Source organism: Anser cygnoides, chromosome 15 (assembly GCF_040182565.1).
Source record: "Anser cygnoides isolate HZ-2024a breed goose chromosome 15, Taihu_goose_T2T_genome, whole genome shotgun sequence".
Taxonomy (NCBI): domain Eukaryota; kingdom Metazoa; phylum Chordata; class Aves; order Anseriformes; family Anatidae; genus Anser; species Anser cygnoides.
In genome coordinates this window covers 12,893,892-12,918,049 of record NC_089887.1, presented here as the reverse complement: position 1 = coordinate 12,918,049, position 24,158 = coordinate 12,893,892, and the positions used below count along the sequence as shown (strand labels likewise).

At 56.8% G+C, this 24,158-nt stretch overlaps 1 protein-coding gene across 24 annotated transcripts in view; it reads left to right on the top strand.

Annotated features, from left to right (window-relative positions):
• Window positions 1–24,158, top strand: part of LOC106033340 (ankyrin repeat and fibronectin type-III domain-containing protein 1-like) — a 213,237-nt gene that overhangs the window by 135,619 nt on the left and 53,460 nt on the right. For 18 of the 24 annotated variants that reach the window (XM_048061865.2, XM_048061904.2, XM_066977702.1 and 15 more), the window contains one exon: window positions 18,606–18,646. In XM_048061865.2, coding sequence (XP_047917822.2) covers window positions 18,606–18,646 — 41 coding nt within the window. Of the gene's footprint in view, window positions 1–4,613; window positions 4,746–5,240; window positions 5,343–17,665; window positions 17,825–18,605; window positions 18,647–24,158 lie in introns of those variants that run through there. The other 6 variants (XM_048061961.2, XM_048061953.2, XM_048061966.2 and 3 more) reach the window with 4 other exon arrangements.

The following is a 24,158-nucleotide window of genomic DNA, read 5'->3' as shown; positions in this document are numbered from 1 at the left end:
TATGTTCATGTTCATGTTTCAGGGCAGCCCAGCAGCTGACCCCGTTTCCCAATCTGAGTTTCTCATCTCTCTCTCTGCTCCATGAAGTCAGGTTCTTCTCCCTTGTTTCTCCAAGCACAAGCGATAGCCCTGTGCTCTGTATCAGCTGAGTTCTTACCAGATTGCAAAGCATGTAGGTTGTCGGTAAATGAGGGTCTTAAAAGGACTCGAGACACGCCATCACAGCTGTTCTGCAGCAACATTAAAGAGGAGGTCACTGCAGCAGTCTGAGCGCAGGAGCCTTTTGTTTTATGTTAAGGTTTACAATTTGTTTTGCGAGGCTCCGTTTGTAGTTGTTATTTGCATCGGTGACACACTGCTGCGTTGCAGGAGCTGTTTTGGGGTGGGAAATGGGGGCCGACGCTCTTGGGAAGAGTAGTTGTGGCTTTTCTCAGTAGGGAGCAGCGGTTTGGGTCCTAAAGAAGGAGATGGTCCCCTGCCCCGAGACCAAAGCTGCTCAGTCAGTTGCAGTTTTTCTCCCAGCCAGGGTTGCACGTTTAAAACAGTAAGTGCAGAGGTGGCAGCTCGCAGACACAAAGCGTGCTGTCGCTGCAGAGTACCTGGCCTGTGCTCATGGCGGAGCGAGGGTTTGATTTCTGGGCTGTCTGGGGGGGGGCACAGCTGTGCAGGGGAAAGCTGGTGAAAAGCTGGAGCAGAGCCTGTCTTTTCTGGGACTCTGTGGGTAGTCCTATTAGCTTTCTTACAGTAGCACCGCTTTATAATTTCTCAGTGCTACTGCGTTTCATAGACCGTAACTTTTAATTTCTCCCCTTGTTAACCTGCACAGCAGTACTGACTCAGTGCTGGAACAATATGTTAGGCAGTCAGTAAAAGCAGTGATTCATGCTGGCTGCTGGATGGGATGAGCCCTTCTTCTGTGCTCGCTTATTAATTTCTCCTAGCGCATGAGTCAGGCTCCCCGCACCCCCGGGCAGGGAAGCAGCCGTGGGGTCTCTGAAGCGAGGAGCCGGGCAGGGGCCGGGGGGAGGCCGGCGGCTCCTGGTGGGGCCGTGCTGATCCCAGCGGGCACCAGCTGCCGTGGGCTCTGCAGCGCACTGGTGTTGGCCCAGGGGACATCGCCCCGCTGGCACCCACGGCACCGCTGGGCAGACCCCGCGTAGCAGCAGTCCCGGTGGCATCTCCCCTGGTGCGTGGCACAGGGCCGGGAGCCCTTTCCCACCCTGGCACCGCCACCCAGCCCGCAGGCCGTGCTCTTGTGCCCACGACGGCACCAGGATGGGTCTCTCCCATCTTCCTGGCACTGCTGCGGTAGAGGAATCTCTTCCAGAAGGACGCGCTGGAAGCTGTGCCGGTGGGGTGTCCTCGCTGTGGGCGTCCCGTGCAGATCCCGGCAGGATGCGGAGGTCTTTGCCTGCCTGTCTTTGTGCAAAATGAGGTCGAGTCAGTTCCTGTGCATGGATGCAGAGCTGCCTGGTCACCGCCTCATCCACCCAGCCAAGAAACCTCCCTTCTCAGAGTCGTCCTGTCTGCGGACTTGCCCTCCTCCACCAGCGGGTGGGCGCCTGGGCTGCCCAGCCCTGCCCGTGCTGGGCTGCTGGGGTGGGCTGGGGGCCCCGGGGCACCAGGCAGCTTCTTGCCCACGGAGGGGCACCATGGCCCAACCCAGTGGGGGTTCGCCCCCTCTTCTCTCACTTTGTTCTCTGCCCTCTGCCAGCAGACAGAGTCCACCCCGCCTTGGCAGCCTCCGTGTTCATCCTCAGCCCCCGAAAACCCAGCTACAAGCCCTCTAATCTGAACAGGCTGGGGCAGAGGAAAGCCATTGCCATCAGGACAATTCTCTGTGTGTGGTTCCCATTTCTTTCAGAATTATTTCCTCTGAGTCCCTGTCTCTGTTGTTGCTCGCTCCTTGGCTCAGCTTTCTGGGAGCATCCAGCATTTACCTTTTTGCGAACAGGGGCTTTGGGGGACTGTAACTGCATTGTGTGTGTCAATTAGGAAAACACCCTCAGGAATTTCCTTCCCGATGCTGCCTAGCTCTACAATAACCTCTGTCTCTGTGTCTGCCGGCTCCCCAGAGCCTGTCCCGCCAATGCAAACCGAGGGGAGACGGGAGCAGGCTGCGCGCTGCAGACTCGTCGAGCTTCTGTTCCAGCTCCCTCCGAGGGCAGAGCCCCATCTCGTTTCCCCTGCTCCCGCGTGTCTCTCTCCCTCCCTGTGTGCTGGAGTTTGGAGTTGTTTTGGAAACCGCTGCCACTCCGGCCTGACGTCACGCGGGTTTGTAGTATCTCTGTCTCCATCCTAGTTAGGCGCTTCCTGTTCTCTGTCTCTCTCGCTGGCTCGCCTGGCTTGTCTACGCTCTTTCTTCTCCTCCACAATTCCCCAGGGATTTCTTTTCAACTTTTTTTTTTTTTTTTTCTTTTCTTCCTGCATCTCTTAACACAGCAGTCTTTTCTTCCCTTTCCCCTATTTCTTCTTTCTTGAGTTTCCTGCTTTCCCCTGCTCTCCAAAGAGAGGGCTCCCAGTTCAGACGGGGTCAGGCGCCCAGCCCCAGAGCCCCAGCGCGGGCGGGGGGCCCGCAGCCCCCACCGGGGCCGTGCTCCCGGCTGCCAGGGCTCGGCCATCGGGCAGGGGCCGGTGTCTTCTGCTGCCTCTGTGCCAGCAGCGGAGCTCAGGCTGAGCCTGCTCTCCTTCCCCGGCTCCCCTTTAAGCACCTCATCTCCTCCTGCGTCTTTTTCACTGCAGATCTGTGCCTTTTCCCGTCCCGTCTCCGCAGCCGAGCTCTCGGCTGTCCCTGTCCTCGCTCCTGCAGGCCCAGCAGCTCCGTCCCTGTCCCCCGCGAGGCCCCCAGGCCCTTCGCCAGCCCTAGGGCTCCCCATCCCCTGTGACCGCCGCAATAACCAGCCCTGTCGCTTCCTGCTCGGGCTCGGGGAAGAGCATATGCAAGGTTTAATCATGACTCTCCAGTGAGTGTTTACTGAGCATGAACAAAATATGATGAATTTCTTTAATTTCTTCCCTTGCAACAGCCACAATGCTGTCTGATTGCAGGCAGGCTTCCCCGGGGCCCGCTGTCGGCCCTGCTCACCTTCCTGCTGCCCGCACATCGCAGCCTGGGCAGCAAGGTGCCATGCTTTCATGCCATCGCGATGCTGTCGTCAGACCCAGACTGCTTGTTTTCCACCCTTGGCTGTGCCCGTGGCTCGCCAGGTCATTTAATCCCTGGCGTATCCTTTTTTTATGTTGTTGTTTGGGCAAAAGTTGTTTTCAGGCAGTGAGTGTCTCTTAATACGTGAATATGCAATGCCCGGTGGGGGAGCCCCGATGCAGATCGGAGGCTTTAAAACAAATTCCTGTTAGGCTTTTGGCTGCCGGTGGGGTCTGTGTAGGAGCCTACGCTCCCACTCGCCTCCTTGCTGTGCAGGACCCCACTGCCATGCCCCGCAGAGACAAAGGCCCCTCTTGTGCTGGAGCCCGTGGGGACGAAGGCTGCACGGGGTCAGGTTGGCTCCCGGGGAGGGAGGTGCTTGCCTGGATCTTTCCCCATGCATCGATAAATACCCCTCGTGTTCCTTTATCCCAGTTCAGGCGGTTCTTCCACCCCGTCACTCTGCACGGAGATGCATGCATGATTTACCTCGCAGTGACTCTCGCCGTCGGTGCATGGTGCTTGGTGACCCCTGCCAGGAGGGTCAGTGATATTCGGGTGCTTTTCTCTTACCACAAGCTTGGGCTGGACCAGAAGCCCCGGCATCCTCCCAGGGCGCATCGTGCCTGTGAAAGAAACTGCCAGAGCAGCAGCAGGGGATGAAGGCCTGCTTCGTCTCTGCTGCCCCTGACGGCGTTGTGGTGGGCGCACGGGGCTGGGGTCACTGCTGTGGCGGTGCTTAGCAGACTGACTATGGGAGCAGGAGGACACTGGACCCTGCTTAGGACATGAACCCTTCCTCGGTTCGGGGGCTGCAGTCCCCAGCGAGGAGGACAGCTACCGCACGTTCACAGTGAGCATTAATGTCACGGGGCTGGCACTGCTGGGCACAGGTGGGAGCAGCACGGCCAGCGAGGGAGGAGGTGGTAAGTGCATCAGCTCCTGTGGGACAGAGGGAAGAAACCAGCGAAAAGGGAAATTATCGCTTTCGGAATATGGCGCAGTTTGGGGAGAGGAGCTGTAAACTCACCGTACCCTGTACAGTCAGTGCCCACAGCGAGTCGCCCGGCTGGCTCTCCGCAGGGGCTTGCAGGGCTTTCATGAGGCTTGGCCCCGGGAGCTCGGAGGTGGGCGAGCATTTAGGGAGAGCCATTAGGGAGTGCTGTCAGCACCCCTGACACCGCGGGGCGCTGGGCCAGGCGCTGTGCTGGTGCCCGGGGGGGTCTCTGCCTGGCGCACAGCGCTCGTTGGGGATCGCTCTCGCGGCGCCGTGCTGCCGGTGCTGTGGGATGGGTGCTGTGGGATGGGTGTTGTGGGATGGGTGCTGTGGGGTGCTCCTTTCCAGGCAGCAGAAAGCAGGGGAAGATAAACCCGCGTCTGAGCCAAGACATTTCCATGGAAATTGCCTCCAGGTCTGTGATTGCCACCTCACCTGGGGCAGCCGGAGAGGCCTGTAATCTGGGGAGAGGCTGTGGGCGGCCGGATGGGAATCTGGGGACAGGCGGCTGCTCTGCCGGCAGGGAGGGGAGGAAGACGAGGACGAGGTGGAGTAGGTGAAGGAAGCAGGAGCCCCTGTGCAGCCCTGAGCGCTGTGGAGATGGTGAGCGATTTAATACCTTGCGGTGCTGGAGCTAGGGGGTACCCCAAGAGATTAGCAGGGAAAAGGCTAACACGAATCAAAGGCAGTCACTTTTTCGGGTTGTGGCTCTGGCTGTGGTGGAGGCCAGGAGGGTGAACGGGCTCAGAAAGGCAGAGGACGAAGGAGGGGAGGGTTGGGCCTGGGGGGGCTGCTGGAGCAGGCAGTGGTGCCCAGAGCGCTCTGTGCTGAGGATGCGCGCAGGAGGGACCTGGGCAGCGTCCGCTGGGCAGGCTGTCGGTCCAGCCCAGGATGCTACCCTGGTTTTGGAGGCTCCCCAGAGCAGCCTTCTTGGGGACAGGAGCTCGTGGGACGGGGTGAGCCTGAGGATGCGGGTGGGAGCTGCCAGGCAAGCCAGGGCGGGGGCCAGGGCTTAGGTGCACCGGGCAGGGCCGTGGGCGGCAGGCGGAGGGGCGGATCCTGCCCGGCACTAAAAACCCCGGCAGCTCGAGGCGTGCGCCTTCTGCACGCAGCATGTGTCACCTGCCGCCTGAGAGGCCGCTGTGCTTCGGCAAAGTGCTTCCGATATGCATCCCTTGCCAGGCACGGCCCTGCGTGAACGTGAGTCTGTTCTGCACGTGCCCGGCGCGTTGCGTGCCAGCGCCAGCTCTGCTGCGGTTGGGCTGGCAGGAGTTTTGCCAGAGACTGCAGCGCAGTCGGCGTTTCGCCTTCCTCTGCATCCCCGGGTGCGCGGGGACTGCTTCCGCACAGTCACTTGAGGGGCAGCCAGCAGGGTCCTTGTGACACAGCTCTGGGACGTGAGGCACTCACATCCCCGTCGCCACGAGGAGATTCCTTGAATCTCCCTGATGGTGCGCTGAGAGCAGTCTGCGGGGTCCCGACTGAGGAGGACGGGGGCTCAGGGGGCTTGGAGGGGCCCAGGCAGGGCGGAGAGCGGGCGGCGTGCTACAGGGCGGGTTTGCTTTCCAGCTCTGCTCTGCGCCCTGTGGCGTTGCACCTGGGTGTTTCTGGTTTTGAAGACCTGCAAAGCAGGGATGCTAGAGCTGCAGGCTCTGCAGAGCTGCACGTTTGTCCTGCTGAGAGAAAGCATTGCATTTTTATAAAGGAGACCTGGATATTATGTCATCCCTTCTGTGCAAGGATTTTACCTGGGTTGTATCACGTCGCGAGTGTATGTTTTGTTGTCTTGGCTTCCTGAAGCCTTCCTGAAGCTTGTTTCTCAGCTGACTCTAGATAACAATCTCGGTGGCAATAGGTTTGTTCTGAGTTGTGCAGCACGGTGCTTTTCCAGGCGGAAAGGGTGAAAGCTCTGCCTGCGTGCGGTCCCTGCGCACAGCCGCCACCGGCCTGGGATGTGGTGGTGCGTAACGCGGCGTTACACCGTGAGACCTGCCTGCCTCTTGGCTGCTGCTCCAGGAGAATGCCATCTTCTGAAGCGGAGAGTGAACAAAACGGCTGTGGCCTTGACGGCTTCTGTAACATCGCTGGCCCGCTGCCCGTGTGTCGTGGTGTCTGGGCTCTGCCACGAGGCGCGGGGCTGCTGCCCCGTGGCGTGGGTGCGCCAGACCCGTACCCCAGGAGGCTGGGCTCGGGCAGGGTGCAGGGCGCTGCCCCGTGCCTGCTGCGTGGCGTGGACGCTGCGGGTACGTGCTCTGTCTGTCACATTTCAAAGAAATTCAGAGGAGCTTCCAAGTGCTGATGGGTTCATCCGTTTTTGGTTTTCAGTCTCATTTCTCCGCGTAAAGCTCATTCATGCCATGACGCTGAATCCAGAAAGGGGTGGAAGGTGGATGCTGTGTCGTCCATACTCTTTTATTGTCTGTGCTGACAGCCATAATGCCAGAAAAACAAATTTCTCTTTTCTGTGTTTGTTTGATCTGCTGCAGTAACAGCATGCGGAGCTTGCACAGCCCTCCACCTCCCAGAGCGCTGCGTGAACATGACGTGCGTGTTCTTGCCACGAGTAAATAGCATTTGAGGAGCAAAAAGAATAAAGGAGAGGTTAGTTTGTTATTCTTTGTGATATATGAAAGAACTATCAGCTCCATCCTGAAATCATGATTCCCTGGGTATTCATGGGACATGGTGAAGGAATGCATCCTGCAGGATTTTTTCACTTGGAACAACTATTTGGCTCTTCTGGGCCTGAAAAGTTTAACTTCGGTTGAGTAACAAATTCATGTAGTCTATTAGTCACTGTCTGGCGTGAATGGAAACACTTAGCTGACCTGGTTTATCTGCGCCTCCATCTCCATGGCTTGGACTGGTCTCCTTGCTGGCTACTGGGTGCCGTCCAGCACGCTCGCTGCAGGGCTGTTTGTGCGGCTGCTGCTCCTCGCTGTGGCCTCGCGAACAAGCCGGGGTGGTTTCTGGAGGAGCAGTTGTCTTTTATTAGACTGGCAGAGGTGGAGAAAAGAAGCAATTTCCTCCTCGGGCTTCTGCTTTGGACCAGCGAAAAGGGGGCTCCTTGCTGGGGCTGTTTTTGCAGCCGGGGTTGGATCTGGTAGCAGATGAGTGCTCTCCTGCCTCTGTTGTGCTCCCCCCGTCCATCTCTTCCCACCAGGAAAAGGACTGGGCACGGTCCCTGCCGAGCGCTGCGTGTCGTTGAGCTGGCGCGGGGAGCCTGCGTGTTGCAGGGCTCTGGCCGCGGGCTGCACCGGGACGCGAGACGTGCGCGCAGGATCCAGGCTCGGTCTGACCACGCCGCACGTGCAGAAATCTGTGAAAATCGAAGATTTTGCCCACTTCAGATGTAACGCACAGTGTGCGCAGGGTAAGGAGCAGGGCCGCTGGTGCACGCGAGTGCTGGTACCCGTACGGCAGCGCCCTGCGTGCCCGCCCTGGCGCCCGCATGCCCCAGCTCTGTAGGCAGCACGGTGGGGTCGGGGCTGATGCAGGCACCCGGAGCCACGAGGATCCCTACGCTCACAGCGCGGCCGGCAGAGCCCAGGCTCCAGCCTCGCGCCCTGGGAAAGCTGCTCTGAACCGTCCCCATCCCTCAGCTGCACACTGGTGCAGGGGAGCCCTGGAAAAGCTGATCAGAAACACAGCTAATTTAAAAAACCCCGACCAAGAGTTGTTTTTTTCCAGCGCTGGCCAAGAAACGTGACACTGAACAAATAGGAGAAAATAAAACAAAATAAAATTCACATTGGATCTAGAAATGGCCTTTTAATTTGCAGAATCGATGATGTCTGCGTGCAGAAGCCTTAATTTCAGATCCGGTCTTTAAATGCAAATGTCACTTTAAATAGATATTCCTGCGCACACATTCTGGTGCCTTTTGCCATGTAGTTAATGGATTGCTCTCCCTGTTAGTACATTCTTGTCTCATTTTGTATCCCCATACATTAAATTGATAGTTTGGGGGATTATTGCTCGTTCCAAGATTACATGGGTGGAGTCCCCTTTATATGGCTATGCTGGTATGTAGTGAATTTGAATTGGCACAGCAGAAAACTTGAAAATTTGGAACAGATAACTGTCTCCTATCTTTATATGGGAACATCAGAGTTTCTAGCTTTATTCTGGGGTTCTTGCCATTCCAAATATAATTTATTCTTTTATATAACTGTTTTCATATGATACACTCTTCAGAGTGGATAATGGTTTGGGGAGGAATATAATCCTTTTTTTTTCTTTTCCCCTCCAAGGCTGTCTTCCCAATTAATGAGATTGAGAACACATTCCAAAAATCTATTTTCCCCTCTGGGCTTTTTATAATGCGCTCGAATTATTCTGTAGTGTGTCTTGTGCTTCCTTTATGGAGTTTGATGCCTAAATAGTTGGTGGTGGTTGGACGGCTGGAGCCCGTGTAAGCACTTAGTGCCGGGAGTCCCTGCGACGCTGGGCGGCACGTGCCCGGCCATCCCGCAGCTCTGACCCCCTCTGAGGGACCCTGGGGTGTCCTGGTGAGCCCCAGGACGTCCTTCCCAGAGCCTCAGGGTGGCGAGGGGCGTTCCTAGAGCTGTGTGTGGAGCATTGGGGGGTTTCCCGGACTTTTCGGACTTAGGGTCTCACCTGTAACGCGCATCAGTAATGTTGCCGTGCATTTCTCTCTGTTTGAACGATTTTGGGAGTGTCTGCTTTGCCTAAAAATGCATCCGATGAGCAGCCCGGGCTTTCCGCCCAGCTCTGCCCTCGGTGGCAGCCGGCATTGCCTTCTGGTGGTGCGTGTCTCCCAGCTTTCTGTGATGGTGCTGCAGGAGGCAAATTCAGCCTAAAACCAACACAGCTGAGCCACCGGTGACCGGGGTCACTGTGCCATGTGGGCTCGCCCTGGCTCCCCCAGGCACCCATAAATCACAGAATCACAGAATATCCCGAGCTGGGAGGGACCTGTAAGGATCATCGAGTCCAACTCCCGGCACCACACAGGTCTACCCAAAATTTTAGACCATGTGACAGAGCACAGTCCAAACGCTTCTTAAACTCCAACAGGCTTGGTGCCGTGACTGCGTCCCTGGGGCCACCTGCACCGTCAGCAGGGCTGCAGGCGAGGAGGAGGAGGCTGGAAGCGGGGCTTGGCGTGCCCAGGAAGCCAGAGTCTGCAGGGGCAAGGGCGATGTGCATGGAGGGGCTGAAGGAGCGTGGGCATTGGCATCGGCTCCCAAAAGCCTGTAACGTATTAATTCTGGAGAGCTTTACAACTCCAGAATGGTTTGGCAGATACGCCTCAAGCCCTGGCTTTGAAAGAATCACTTTGGTTTGAGACTGGAGATGCAGATTTTTTTTTTGCCTGGTGGAGTTATCTCTATGAAGTCAGGGTCCGTGAGAAAAGGATGCTCAGCACGGCCTGGTGGCTCGCTCCGGGCCACTGAGGAGGAGGAGGCCAGCTGCAAGAAGCACCGTTGTTTCCCGGCGTGCCTGTCATTTTGCAAGCAGCTCTGGCCTTTCCACAGGGTCTCAGCAACTCAAGAGCGCGCTGCGGTCTTGTTTGCATCATGCCACGAAGGATGGGCACGGGGCCAGCTGTCGGCAGCCAGGTTCCCAGAAGTGAGGGTTTGTATTTACATATTTTGACTCAGACATTGTATAACCCCTGGGAGCCACTTTCTGGGCCAAAATAATGAGAGACCTGTTCTCTGATGGTGTTTCAAGCTCTGGTTGGACGGTGTCCCATGCGAGGGCTGGGTTTTGCTTGGTCCCCAACTGGCAGCCTGGTTCACGTTGCTGCAGGTCCTGCATGTGCAGGGTTATTAATAGCTCGCCAGGGGTGCAGCTTGGCCGGATCCTCTCCCTTCTCCAGGTGTGTTACTAAAGCAGTGACTTCATGGCCGAGCGCACCGCGCTGGGTGGCCTCAATCCTGGTCTCCGGGGCAAAGCCTGCGTGCTCGGACAGGGGACCCTCGTGCTGGGCTCTGCTGGTGCTTGGGGGCTTGTCCCCGCTGAGGGCTGGTGGAAGATGGGGTATTTCTTTGCCGTTTGGATCTCAAGGTTCTCCTGGTGGCTGCTGGAAGCTGGAGCTGCTCCTGGCCTTGTGCCTTCCTTGGTGGCACCACTGGGCACGTGGGGCTGAGCTTGGTTTCAGCTCAGCCTGCAGAACCGCTCCAAGGGATCCTAAAAGCCACTTCTCTCTTACCAAGCTGAACACTCATCCTCCTAGCCCCAAGACAGCAGCACCCATGGGTGGTGATGCTGTTGGTACAACCAGAGCCCGCTTCGATGCAGTTGACCCAACAGCCATGGCCAGGGGGAAAACAAGGGAGATGCAGAGGTCTGCACGAGGAGAGGTGGGCTGCCCGGGAGGCATCCTACTCCTGCGGGGACAGGGCTGGTTGTGGGGCGGCGAGGCTGCTGCCCCGGGAAAGGAGCTCCTGGGGAGTCGGGGCCCTGGTGGGCTTCTCCCTGGGGAGCATCATCCTCGCGGTGCCCCCCTGCTGCCCCGCACGGGCACCCTGCACGCGGCGGGGGAACATCCATCGCCAGCCCCAGCTGCAGCCCCGGGGTCGCCGGCGTCCCGGGAGCGTGCGGCTGATGGAGAGGAGCAGGCAGCGGGGCGGGAGCCCAGTCATTTGCCTCCCGCACTATAATTAGCTGGGTTGGCGGGCAGACCTGCTGTCAGGATGAATGACACACAGCACGGCTACAGGGATTGCGACGCAGCGTTTAAAGTATATGCTGGAGAACAGGGTGTAATTAACTGCAGGGCCGTGGAGCTGAGAGCTGACTACACGGCTTCCAGCCTTTTGTATTTCCTTTTTTTTTTTTTTTTCCTTTCAGTGATGAAATATGTAACTTCACCTACAAACCGGCATAAACACGCGCGAGCTCATAAGCCCGGAGATAAAAATACCAGGCAGTGCATTCATGCGACACTAAAGATCAGGCAGCTGACCCCCCCTGAAAGGAAGCAAAAGAGAAACCCAGGTTCTGGTGGCAATGCTGGCTCAGCCTCGCTGCACCCCCATGCACTGTGCTGAGGGCTTTCTGGTATAAATAGTAACACATTCATCCGCACATCTAGGCCCTGATTCTGCAAACACTTAAGCCCAAGCATAGCTCTTTCCCGACGTGCTTAAAGTTGCAGTAATAGTTTGCAGGCTGTAATCAAGAAAGAAAGAAAGAAAGAAAAAAAAAAAAGGTAGAAAATAGCACATGCGCAGCATGCTGTTTGTAACAGCTATCAGCTGCTTGTTAGAGCTCCTGTCTGCTGCTCCTCCTGCAGCTCCTTCCCCACCTAATTAAGGGCCCGATGAATGCAAACACGGAGAGAGGGTGCCCGTGCCTGTGCGAGTGTCACCCTGCGTGCTGTTGAGCTCGCGGAGTTTACGAGCTCCAGTGGTTTTGGCAGCGACTTTACAAGTTTTGTGATGCAGAGAAACTCTCCTGTGAAGCAGCAGCAAGTGGATGCCTCCCGGTCCGTGTCAGCAGAGCTCGCGGAATCCCTTCGAAAAGAGAAACTTGTCGATAAAGAGGCTGTGCATCCACGCACGTGGGTGTACGCATCAGTTAATTCCACAGGCATCTAGCAGCACCGTACGAGTACAGCGAAACCTTTCGTGGCTGAGCACTGTAAAGAAATAAGAAATGCTTTGAAGCTCCGGTCGGTGTTAGCGTGGGGTAGGAGCTGCGGGTGAGCAGCCCCGCCGGGGAGGTCAGGGGGTCTGGGAAGGGGCCGGGGGTACGGGGCAGGCGGGGAGACAGCGGGGGGGACAGGACAGGCTCCAGCTCGGTGCAGGGGCTGGAGCGAGGAGTGGAAATGGACGTGTTTGTTGTGGGGTGGCTGTGTTGGCAGATGCTCGTTAGCAGGCTTGGTTTTTCTCCCTGTAGGAAGGCAGGCTCAGGAAGGAGCCCGTCCTCGTTGCCTGGGTTGAGGAGAGGAAGGTTTTGTGCCGCACCGAGCCCAGTTGCATGAACTTAATTGCCTGGTGTAACAAAGGCAAGGGAGGAGTGTGTGAGGCTGCAGGGCTGTGCCGGGACGGCTCATGGTGCTGACACTTGGGCCCCTTCCTCCTCAGTCCAACCTGCATCTGCTCCTCTGTGCGGTGCCCCTGCAGCGCCTGGGAGGACGCGGGGAGCTCCTCCAGCCTTCCGGGCACGGGTTGTGCTGCTCTGCCCTGCTCCGGAGGCCCTGGAGTACTTCAAGGCACCTCACTTGCATAGCCATGTTTCCCTTCCCCTTTTCCCCAAAGTGGTCTAAAATCAATTTTCTCAAGTTTTTGACATATTTTTCACCTTGCATCGCAGTCAAAGCGGGGGCAACTCGAGTATGTGTCTGTCCAACCCGGCGCGTGTGTGTGAATCAGCAGTCTGCAGGTAAATGTAGTGGCTGGGTCGGACTTGTGCTCGAGAGCAGAGCTGGGACGTGCTGGATGCTGAACAGTGAGGTTTTGGGAACATCAGCATCCCCCGGCTGGGTCGGTCCCAGCAGGAGGCAGGGTCATGGTGGTGCAAGGCTGGGGCTTGAGCTGGGGCTGCTGTCACGCACATCCCCGTGCCCGCCAGTGCTTGGGGGCTGCCTCTGCCTAAACGGGTCCTCCAAGAGACCAGGGCCTCCACGAGGCACGCGTCCTCCTCCTTCCCGCTGCTCTCTCTGTCCCACCACACGTGGCCTGGCCTGTGCCCTCCCCTGCCACCAGATTTTGGGGCTAAGGTACCGGATTTTGTGCCGCAGGTGGGTCATGCTGAGTGATGGGCTGCACTGGGGGGGTCGGCCCTCGCGCAGAGGGGTGCTGTTAGCAAGGACAGGTGGACAAAACCTCCAAGCAATCCTCTCGCATCCCAGTGCTCTGAATTTTCTTGCCCTGCCGACAGTCAGGCATTGACTCCCGATTAGTCATAAATGCAGCATGCTGCAGATACGCCGAGCTTGACTAATGGCTGTGTCTGAAAGCAGAACCGCCAGGATCTCACTGGGGGGGGACAGGCAGCGCAGCCACGGCCCCCAGTGCACCCTGCCCTGCCTCGGGGCCGAGCGGCTGCCCGCTGCGCCCAAATCCCACAGCAGCCAGCCTGTCCCCTCCCAGGACCTCAGGCACGGGGTGGGAGCTGCAGCATCGCTGCCCGTGCGGGTGCAGCAGGCGAGGAGGTTTGTGGAGGGCAGCTTTGCAGCGTGGACTTCGGCCCACAAGTTTATTTCCCTGCTCTTCTAGCAGGGAAAAATAACTCAACCCTTGGTTTTTGCCTCCTGTTTGTGTGGGCATTGATTATTCTGGGAGTTACTGCGCTAGAGTTTATTGGAACGACTCAGAAAGCTGCCACCTGCAAGCAGCTGCCTGTCTTTGGGGATTATTTTGGTGTCGTTTCTAAACAATTGCATGAGGCTTCTTCAGCCTCGCTAATAACTTCGCTCTCCTAGGGACACTGCCCGGAAAAAGATGAGCTGAGATTACGCTTGGCAACATATTAGGAGAGTAAAAAGTACAAGAGGACTGATGTCTGCTGGCGTGAATAAACAGCTAATGCAAAACCTCTGCCTCAGCCCCTCCGTGAGCAACCTCGTTTGCACCGCCGTGTCTGTTACCTCCCCAGCTTGGCTGAATTTCCGAACTCGGTGCTGTCCTTTAAAGTGGTCTCATCTTCTGTGTCTGCGGCGTGTTGAGCTAATTCTTGCTGGGGACCAGCAAGGCTGGCAGTAACTTGCAAAGTAGTTTCCTTAGTGCCTGAAATGTGACATTAAGAAAATAATTTCAGGCACTCAGCTTGGCCCTAGTTCTCCGAGGTTTGCAAAGGATTCGTGAAAGTGGTGGGTCATGGTTTAAACAAAAAGCCAAGTCCATGGATGCCTTTGACATTTTGTACAAAAGGTAGTATTTAAAAGGAGATTTTTGGGCAGCGCTGAAGCCAGCCAGGGTGCTGTGTTGTTCCCGTGGGGTTGCTCTGTCCTCTGGGTGAGGAGCATCGGGAAGAGCAGCGATGGGAAGGCCTCTGGGGAAGTGGGAGCAGGCAGGCGCCGGGGCTCCGCTGCCTTGCTGCTCTCTGCGTGTTGGTGCTACAGCCCCGGTGAGGGTCCGGGTGCTGCTGGTGTTGCTCCACTAGCCTGGGGGCTGCACTTTTGCAGGCAGGTTAAAAGCAACCTGCCTGCAAGCAAGGGGTGTTTTTTTTAAGAACCCGGGCACACGGCCTTATGGTGGTTCCTTTATGGTAATAAAACCACTCTGATCTCTCAGTTCATCCTGTTACCTTCCTTTTGCCCTCTTACCATTCTAAGGCGCTTCTTGTGATGTTGCACTTTTGGAGGCAAGAGCAGAAGGGCTCTGAGCATCACGCAGAGAGGTCTTTTGTTCAAAACAAGCGCAGTCCCAGCCTGGGTCAGTTGTTCTTACGTGGGGAGGATTCTGGGGGTAATGGTAATGACCTTGGCCATGCTTGGGACAACACTTTCTTAATCATGTTGGCAGACAATCCCCCCGTCTTGGCAGGCTGCATCCTGGCCCAGGAGCTGTGGATGTGGTGCCAGCGTCCCGTTCTGCTGCTCCCTTGTTTTGCTGGGGCAATTTGCCGGGGCAGGAGGTTACCATCAGGGCCCATCCGCATTCAGAAGGGTGGGTGCCCCCGAGGCTCAGCCCCGCCGTTGAGCAGTGCCCCGTGGCACCGCTGCGCTCTGCAGGGCTTGTCCAGGCCAGTCATGGGTTCCCTCCTTCCCTGCACAGCCCCGCCAGGAGGTGCCGGGGGCTGCTTCTGCCCCCCAGGTGCCCCCAGGCTCGGTCCCCCCAGCCATTCACCTCCGTGTGTCTCGGGAGGGAATGACGGAGATGGGCGCAAGCCTCGTTCAAGTATTTGTTTTAAAAATACATGCTGGAAAAAAAAAAAAAAAAAGACTCTCTCCATTATTTCATTAAGGGATTTAAAACGTGCTTCCTAAACCCTGAGTCATCAATGAAGTGAGCAAACGAGAGGCAGCGCCGCGGCCCCGCTGGAGGGTGACTCACGCTGCGTGGGGAGGCTCGGAGCATGCGGGGGGCTCTTTGAACTCAGGGATGCTGCCACTCCCCTTGTCCCCCCGGGAAGGCTGGGGTCTCCCTGCAGCATCAGCAAGCCTCCCAGAGCCTCTGTGGCTCCCGGATTTATTTTGGTCGTGGAGCCGTCATGCCGCAGCCTCTGGAGACCCCAGCTATGCACTGATGTGCCTGAACCACCAGCAGATGACTCTCCTGGCAGCCAGTAGACCACCAGTAATAATGCAAGCACGAAGGCAGGCATTTGTTTTTTCATTGTATAACTGCACAGATAAAAGCCTCCATAGCCTGTATCGGTTCAGGAGGAGCTATCCTTCCTTCCAGAAGGCAAAGAAAAAAGTCAAGCCACCTTTTGCTCATTTTTGGGAGCTCTCTGCCTCTTCCAGTCCCCAGACACAGACAGGAAAAGAAGAGCTCTCCCTAGGTCCCTGTAAGGCCAGGAACTGTCCCCTTGGCACAGGTCTCCATGCCTTATCAGGTCAGCTTTCTAAAAGCCCATAGAAATACTGCTCTACCCCTCCCCTCTGGAGCTGGTTCAAACTCTGCTGAAGCTGAGTGCCAGGACGTTTTTCCTAAGATTCCGGCTTTGTGTTCCCTTCCTCTGCTTCACTCTGCTCTGTTTCCTTACGGTGGTCTTTTGACCAAGTGCTCCTTCCCTCGACCACTTCTTTGCCATCGTCCCCTCCTGCGGCTGTCAGCCAAGACTGCCGTACTCTGTGCGGCGGGGCTGGGGCTGTCACTGCCCCAGGGCGATGCTGCGGCCACCTCCAGCTGCCACTCACCCATCGATCGCATCTCTCGTAGAGGTGGTCAAAGCACGTCCTCACCCCTTGCGTGTGCTCAGCAGAAAGACCTGAAATGCGGTGGGAATTCTGCCTGGTTGCTACGCGTGGTCCCTCTCTCTTCCGGGAAGAGAGGGATGAGGCAAAGGAATTGGGGAGGCTTGGGCACGGAGAGGGAAGAAAGAGCCTGAGGTCAGCCAGTGGGGTGGTGGTAGAGCCAGGAGCTGATCCACAGCTCTGGGCCTTGCTCCAGGCCTGATTCCTTGGACATGTTGCTGGAATTCTGCTTTCCCTCCTCGATAGCTATTTTCTTAATAAGGCTCAAAATCAGATGTTTTGGCTAGTCACTGCTACAATCGCTCCCCATTTTATTGTTTTGTTTTTCCTCTCTGCAAAGCTAGTGCCTCACCGTTTTATTCCAGTTCTCTAATACCCTCTCAGTTTTCTGTGACTTTTAAAACCCAGCTGCTCGACGAGCTCCCACCACCCCATCTCGGAGCCTGCCTGTGCAGCTCATCCTGCCCAGGGGCTTGCAGACGGGGCTGAGCGGCCGTGCCCATGGGGGCTCTTGCTGCTGGCCGTGGCCACTGGCTTTGCTCGCTCCTCGCCAGCTCCCTGCTGGCCCAGACCCGCTGAGGGCCTGGGGGGACACTGGGAGCCTCTCCCGCAGGGCTCAGCCGTGGCTGGGCTGGGGTCGGACTGCAGGATGCACATTCTCCATGTGTCGCTTGGAGGGTGCTGAGGAAGCTGCTTGCAGCTTCTCCTTAAATATCGCCAGCTCTCCGTGGTCCCTGCTGGCACAGGTATCTTATGAAGCTGAATTTGTTGTGGCTCGTGAACTGCGTTGTAGCCGTAGTTTGGGAACCGTCCCTCTGTGGTTTAGATGTCGAGTTTAAAGACGTAATGAAATATCTCGTGGGAGTGCTGTGCCAGAAAGAGTGGAGGTTCCTGAGGTGGGGGCTTGCTTGCAGCACTGCATCTGGGAACGTGCCTGTTTTGATGGTGAAGTGGAGTGAGAACGAGGCAAGTGCTGGGCAGAGGCAGTGCAAGGACATTTCCCAAGGAAGACCACGAGGGTGGTGAAACAAACCGGCTGGTGAGGAGCCTTTGCCTGTGGGGAGGCTGGAGGAAGGCTCCGTGAGGAGGAGCACCGCAACAAGCGGAAGAGACCTCAGCAAGAGACAAAGCCTCCTTGGGAAGCCGTTTGCTCCGAGGGTGCAGCAGGACATGCTGTTGGCTTGCCTTTGCCCTGTGCCGTTACTGCCGGGCTCGTTTCCCATCACATGGAGCCTTTGCTGTCACCCCTTGCTGCCGTTGCTCCCCCCGAGCTTTCGCACGGCCTTCGGCACCCCAAAGGGCTGCCCCTTGTGCTCCAGCTCTGCCCCAGGCCAGGACTCAGGCACGTACGCATCCCGGGACGAGCATGAGGGCCGCGTACACCCAGCCCCGTGCTCCTGGTGCCACCCACCCAAAGATGGGTGCCCCCCAGCCCCGGGGAGACACAGCCGGGGCACTGCCCGCTGGCCTGGCAGCCCCTGGGGGCCGTGGGGCGTTTTGGGCCCGGCTCAGCCCTGCCTGCTTAAAGCCGGGGCCTTCCTCCTCCGCTCCTCTGCCCCCGGGTGGGAGCAAGGCCTGAGGCGGGGGGGTGCTGGCAGGGGCAGCGTGGGGCTGGGACTGCTCCTGCGCCCCTGATTAGCATTCGGGCCCGCTGCTCCCCGCCGAAGCGGCGTTCGCCTTCGCCATTGCCTGGCAACCGCCGAGCAAAACTCCAGCAGGCAGCCGGCCCAGCCCCAGCGCTGCCCGCGAGCCGGCACACGTCTGTGGGGACAGGGACAACGGGGACGGTGGTGGGGCCACCCCGCGCTGCGGGCTGCTGCCCCCCATCCTGGCGGGGTGTGAGGTGAGGACTGTCCCCGAGAAGAGGAGGAGGGGGAGGAGGAGACGGCCTTGCTGACACCCAGGTTTGGTGGGTCTGTCCGTCCACCCGGCCTGCCGCGAGCATCCTCCGTGTCCGGCGCAGCCTGCCCTCCTGCAGCCCTCGGGTGGCGGTGGCCCTTCCGTGCTCGGCTCAGCTCGCGGGGACCCGGCACGCCGGCAGCCCCCGGTGGGTGCCTGGGACGGTGTCAGACTTTCAGCAGATCGTGGTGGTGGCGGAGTTTGTGACATTTGCGCAGGTGCTAGCAAACGGGAGCCTCGGCGTGCGTCAGGCTGTCCCGGATAGGCTTTCATGTGCTTGGGGTCTGGTGTGGTTTTTCTTGGCAGAAGAATTTCATGGCCCTATCCCCAGGGAGTGGCTGTGGGGCTCGGGCTCTCCGCCGGCCCTGCACCCCATCCTGTTTCCAGCCGCCCCTCCTGATGCAAGGTGCCACACTTCTGCAAGCGGTGGCAGACCTGGACGTGCCTGGATCCACTGGGTTCAAACCTAACGCATCCTTGTACCCCTGCTTTGACTCTGTCCTGTCACAGCCCCAGCCGCCGGCGGGCTCTGCCCGCGGTGTGCTCAGTGGCTGCAGGTCCTGAGCTGCCTGCTGGGAGAGGCAGACGAAGGTGCCCCGAGCCTGCCTAGCCAGCCCCCATGCACCCATAGGCACAGCTTTGCCTGCTTGCCACACATCTTCATCAGTGAAACTTGCTTGGCAAAGGGTTAAAGAAACATATCTGTTTTGTCTTGTGTCTTGCAGAGCCTGGGGTCAGCAGACAAGAAGGACTTTTACCAGCCAAAGTAAGTGCCAGTAGCCGCGGTGAGTAATTGCGTGGAAATTCCCGGTTGGTCCATATTATCAAGCAGCTCTGTGGCTTACTAAGATTAGACGTTTCAGCGTACAAGAATAGCTGCCGCAATTACACGAGTGAGGATAACAGTGGAAGGGCTGTCAATCACTTTGGCTTCGGGGCATACGCAGATCATTAAATCAGGTCAGGAGGAGTCACGACAGCTTGGCTGAGCCTGGGGAGCAGAGCCGGGACCCGGCGGCCGGGCAGCGGGGATGCGGAGGTGACCTCTCCCACCTCTGGCTCCCTCTGCTCCTGGTTTGCACAGCTGCGCTGCTGTGGAGAGCTGAAGGGTTTCGTTCCGTGTCGCAACGGGCTGGTCTCGCGCATCTCCACAGCCCGTGCTTTGACATTGACGCCTGTCTTCCTCCGTCAGCTTAAGTGCAAATCGCGGTGAGCCGCAGGGGTGAGAGAGAAGGAGGAGGCTCTCTGGGGCCACCATATTCATGAACACAAACAAAGGATCTGCAAATCACCCCACCAACTCGAGCAGTTGGTGACTTAGTGTGTGCCCTTGGCCGTGGCTCTGAGCTAGCTGCGACAGTCCATAAGCGAGCGAGAGCAAGCGGAGCACTTACGGTGCTGTCGACCTCTGCGACCCGTATTGAAATGCAAACAGAGCTCGCTCTCTCGGGCCGGTTATGTTGTTGCACCCAGCACTTCCAGAGCCTTGCGGCAGCATGGCACCTTCGAGGCAAGAAGGTTGTCTCTTTGCTGGAAGGATGTGTCTGGTAGCACGATGAGTTGGATGGAGGCAAACTCTATGAAAACCTGCGGTGAGAATTTCAATTCTGGCCCTGACCACAAAACAGCTGTGCATTGTGCTGCTGAGCACGTTCGCTTGTAGGACCTTGTACTGCTCCTGCTCTGTCTGGGAGAAGTGAAGCATCCTTATGTTATCGCCTGTTTTATTCTGAAAAAAAATGCCATAGATGTTTCTGAAGTTGTGGAATGGTGCGCTGACATGCAGGATTGTCAGTGGAGGGTGTGTTTTGGAGAGTTAAAAAGGAATTGGTTTGAGGAAATCTCTCCTCCAAAATTCGCTGTGCTTCTGCTCTTGTTTTTTTCCTGGTTGCTTCCCAAACGGTTCCTACAGAGCTGCTCCCAGCACTGCTGAGCCCACAGCAAGCACCGTGGCTGCATCCTCCCTCCCCTCCTGATCCCATTTGCACTTAGAGCAGATGCATCTGGAGTGTCCTGGGATGCCAGTGTGTGTCCCCAAACCCTTCCAGGAGCTGCTGGCTTGCTGCCTGGCATGGGGAGTGCCAGTTCCTTTGTGTTCCTGGTTATCTGTTGGCTCCTCTCTCTTTAAGCACTGGAAGTTTTTGCAAGCTCAACACTAGTCTCCTGGGTCCCTACTAAAAACTCTCGTTTCAGAGCTGCTCTGTCCGCTTGTCCCAAGGCAGCGCTGACCACCAGCTTCCCAAGACCACTGGCAGCAAAAGACTTCTGAAAATACAGCCAGAACCATTTCCCAGGCTGTTTAATCCCACGGAGCTTTGTGGGAGATCAGAGGGGTATCCCAGGAGGCTATGGAGTCATCGTAGATGCAATGACAAAATCAACACACGTTTGGCAGAGGGTTTATAAATGTGTGTTTGTGACCTCTACTAAGAGTCGTCTGAGATTTCTTATCACAGTGCTGTTGTGTGCTTATGCAGAGTGCATGTTTTTGACAAGCATGCTTAGAAAAGACTGAAGCATCTCTAGCGTCCCTCTTCCAGCTGGAGCTTTTGTGAGATTTTGTCAGAGATTTGGAGAAAACATATAAAGAGCAGGAAAACTCTTCAGTTTTCCTGCGGCGGGGGGGTTGTGGTGGTAGATAGCAAAAAGCATAGTGCTGCTTTTGTAGTTCATCTCATCAGAGAAATGGGGGACATTTCTCTACCTCACAACGGAGAACAAGGCCTTCCCACCTCACTGCATGTGCAGCGGTGCCAGGTCAGGGCGGTGGGTGCAGGCGCAGACAGAAGCTCCCACAGATCCAGGTGCTCGTCGGTACTCTCTGGCTCCCTGTGCCACAAGCCATGGTGCATTTGGCCCAGTGGCTTGTGGTATCCGCCGTGACTTGTCTCATCACAACAATCTGACTTGGCTTAATTCCCATCCTATTTATCTTCCTCGGTGGCTGTTTGGGAACCTGCCTGCTCTGCAGCAGAGGTCCGTGATGCCTCTTGGTTCTGCTGCCCCCAGCTTGCTCCGCTCTGATCCTCCGGCTGCTGCTGGCGCTGCTGCTGACACCTCTGCTGCCCCAGGCAGAGCCGTTTTTGACACCACCGCCCTCCTGCATGGCAGGGCTCAGCGCCGGGCCCCCAGCAGCAGGTGGCACTTCGCAGGCAGCCCAGATGCAGGCAGGTCTGGCCGAGCTGCTGAGGGATGGTAAATTACCTAACTTGCTGGGATATCACTCGTGTTTTGCAAAGTTACGTGCGACTAAAAGAGGGTAGGTTTAGATTAGATGTAAGGAAGAAATTCTTCACTCGGGGGGAATTCAGGCACTGAACAGGTTGCCCAGAGCAGCTGTGGCTGCCCCAACCCTGGAGGCGTTCAAGGCCAGGCTGGATGGGGCTTTGGGCAACCTGATCTGGTGGGTGGCATCCCCTGGCAGGGGTTTGGAACTAGGTGATCTTTAAAGTCCCTTCCAACCTGAGCCATTCTGTGATTCTTTGATTCATATACCTTTTGTGCCCGTGTGTTTTTATTGTCAGTTATTTGCCTTGAAACTAAAGAATAATTAACCTTACACTACAGGGGTTTTACACTAGAAGGGCGAATGCTTATCACTTAAATATTTGTGCATATGTATGCCATATATATATATATATACACACATCTAGCGTTTTATATATATATATGCAGAAATCTACTTAATAATTGTATTGAAACATAAATACACAGCACTCCTGCAGTGCCCCAGCAGCCGTGCTCCCCGAGCCCTGCGGGCTGCAGGGTGGGAGCATGGGCTGCAGCCTGCGGCTGGCTCCCAAAGCCGAGCTGAGCTGCGGGGTTTTATCAACACGTCCGCATGGCCAGGCTGGTGGTCTGAGAGAAGTTTGGAAGCAGGTGGCTGGAGGGCCACCTGTACTGGAGCAAACCTGGCAGTTTTTCCTCTGCTTTTCCTTTTCTGTGCTCAGAGACAGCAGCTCACTGCTGAGCACCCCCCTCACTCTGGGAGCTGGGTCAGAGCACCCCTGCTCGCTGCTTGGTGCCTTTGGGCTTTCACAGCAGGTCTAGGGTAGAGAAGAAGAAAACGGAAGGACATGGGTCCCAGAAGTCTTCTGAGCAATGGGTTTTGCCACTGCTTGTCCTGGGCACAGATTTCCTGCTGGGATGTCCCCATAGTGATGGGGCAAGCACCCAGCAAAGTGCACTGGGAAGGCAGGGGTCCCAGACAGAGCTGCAGTGATGTTGCTGCCCACTCTGGGGAGATATTTGGACTTCTGAGGGTTTCACAAGGGTGGTTAGGGACATTCCAGCTCCTGGCCCATGTCAGGAGCTGCAAGTCCCGGCTTTTTGTGTGTCCGGGAGGCAACGTTCCCTCTTCCACATTACATGAAAGAATGCTGCTTGGATCAAGAAGGCTTAATCTTAAAGACTTGATGGCTGCGGGAAGGGGTGGCCTCGCTCAGCAGCCCTGGCAGGGGCTGAGGAAGGCTAATTCCTGGTGGCATATATTGGCTCTTCAATGTCAGGCACGGACTGACAGTTTCTCAGTTTCTTCAAATTGAGAAAGAAATCTTCGCTGTAATAACAGTCATAAAACCCCTAGCAAATGCGGACCGAAATACCTGGTTTTAATTAAAGTGTCGCCGACTTGCTGCAGGAGCTGCCCGCCCAGGCTGTCTCCTTGGCTGGGAGCGGTGCTCAGCTGTCAGGGGCGGCTTCACTCCAGAGCAGTTCATTGCCAGGCACTTTGAGGTGTCAAGACAGACGCTGCTGCAGTGACACAAAAGGCTCTCCATTGATCTGCTCGTTCGGTCCCTTGGGAGGATGTGGTCATGTTGAAGAGCCCTGATGTCTCAAAGCCCACATCTCGCACCAGCAGCATCCCACAGCCCTTTTATAGGCGCACCTTATGGCTCAGTCTCCATTTCGGATGAAAGACTACCACCCACCTTCCATGCTTCAGCCTCAGAGGTGTAAACACAACGAACCTCTGAAACCGCCTTACGTAAAGCAGCATCTTGTGTTTGTTTTGCCTTGCAGTATTCATTCTGCCAAGACGTCTCTGCAGCTAATTCATTATCGCCCTGCTCTTAAGGTAGAACATTTCATCTTTTACACCAAGGCTTTTCTGTGCCAGCACTTACATGAAAGTGAGTGCTTCATCGTTGAATCATTATCTTGTAAAACCTTGGCATCTTTAAGGATCTAGAAGTCGGTATTTACATCTTGGAAGCATTAAAGGCCATCATAATCATCTAGATGTGTCCCTAAGTGGGGTGTTCATTTGATTGCCTCCTTAACTCAGGCATTATTATTACAGTAGTAATGACAACAATATGTACATGTATGCAAGGTCTGACTTCTTTTGCAGTGGCTGAGAGTCATTCGGCTGGGATACGCTTTGAGTAACTCAGGCTCACCTGCAAAGTGCCAAGCACTGGGAGAGGGAAGCACAGGGAAAGAGGGGAGTGAGAGGTGGTACAGATGCAAGGGGAGCACTGGGGAGAGGGGGAGCAGTGCCCACCCCCACATCTTTGTTCTGAGGCAATCGGCTACTCAACACAGCAAGAAATTGGCCCAAAACTGCCTTCATAGGGTTAGAGAATGGCCTCCCGGCCATAGGAAAGGCTGAAGCAGTGTCGCCAGCAGGATGGCGCAGCGTGGGGCTGGAAGAGAGGCGCTGGGCTCCCCAGGGATGGGCAGCCCGAGGCTGGGGCGTGGGTTGGCACCGAGGGGCAGCGGAGCCCCCCGGGAGCCCCGGCTTCCAACCAGCCCTGGCTGGCCAGTCATCTGCGGAGCTGGGGAGCGAGCTCCTAGCGGGCAGCGTAATAGGTAAAGAAGATTACCGTGCTGGTCAGGGGGATGGAGAGTGGGTCTGGACTGGAGCCGATGAGGAGAGGAGGGTTGGCAGGCTGGGTGCGAGTGGCGGGAGGTAGCTCCCAGCCTTGAATGTCTGTGGAGTGCAGGAGAAGTCGGCGCTGCAGCCTCCGGCCAGCTCTGCTGCTTTCCTTCCGGACCTTGGGAAGTCTCCCCAGCCCTTGTAAGCTAAGGTGGCCCGGTCCTGAGCAGTAACACCCTGATCCCAGAGGGTCTTCTGGAGACTTCCTGCTGCCTCCTGCCCATGGGGGCCGGTGCTGCACAGGTGCTGAGCACCTCTCCAAGAGCACCAGGTTACATGCTGGGTAGGTCCTACCGAAGAACACATTTTTTGCAAAGTAAGAACAAATGCAATTCTTTGCCATTTTCTTTTTTGTTGCTCGGTGTGCGGGAGTGCTTGCCCCAGGCCCCTCCAGCTG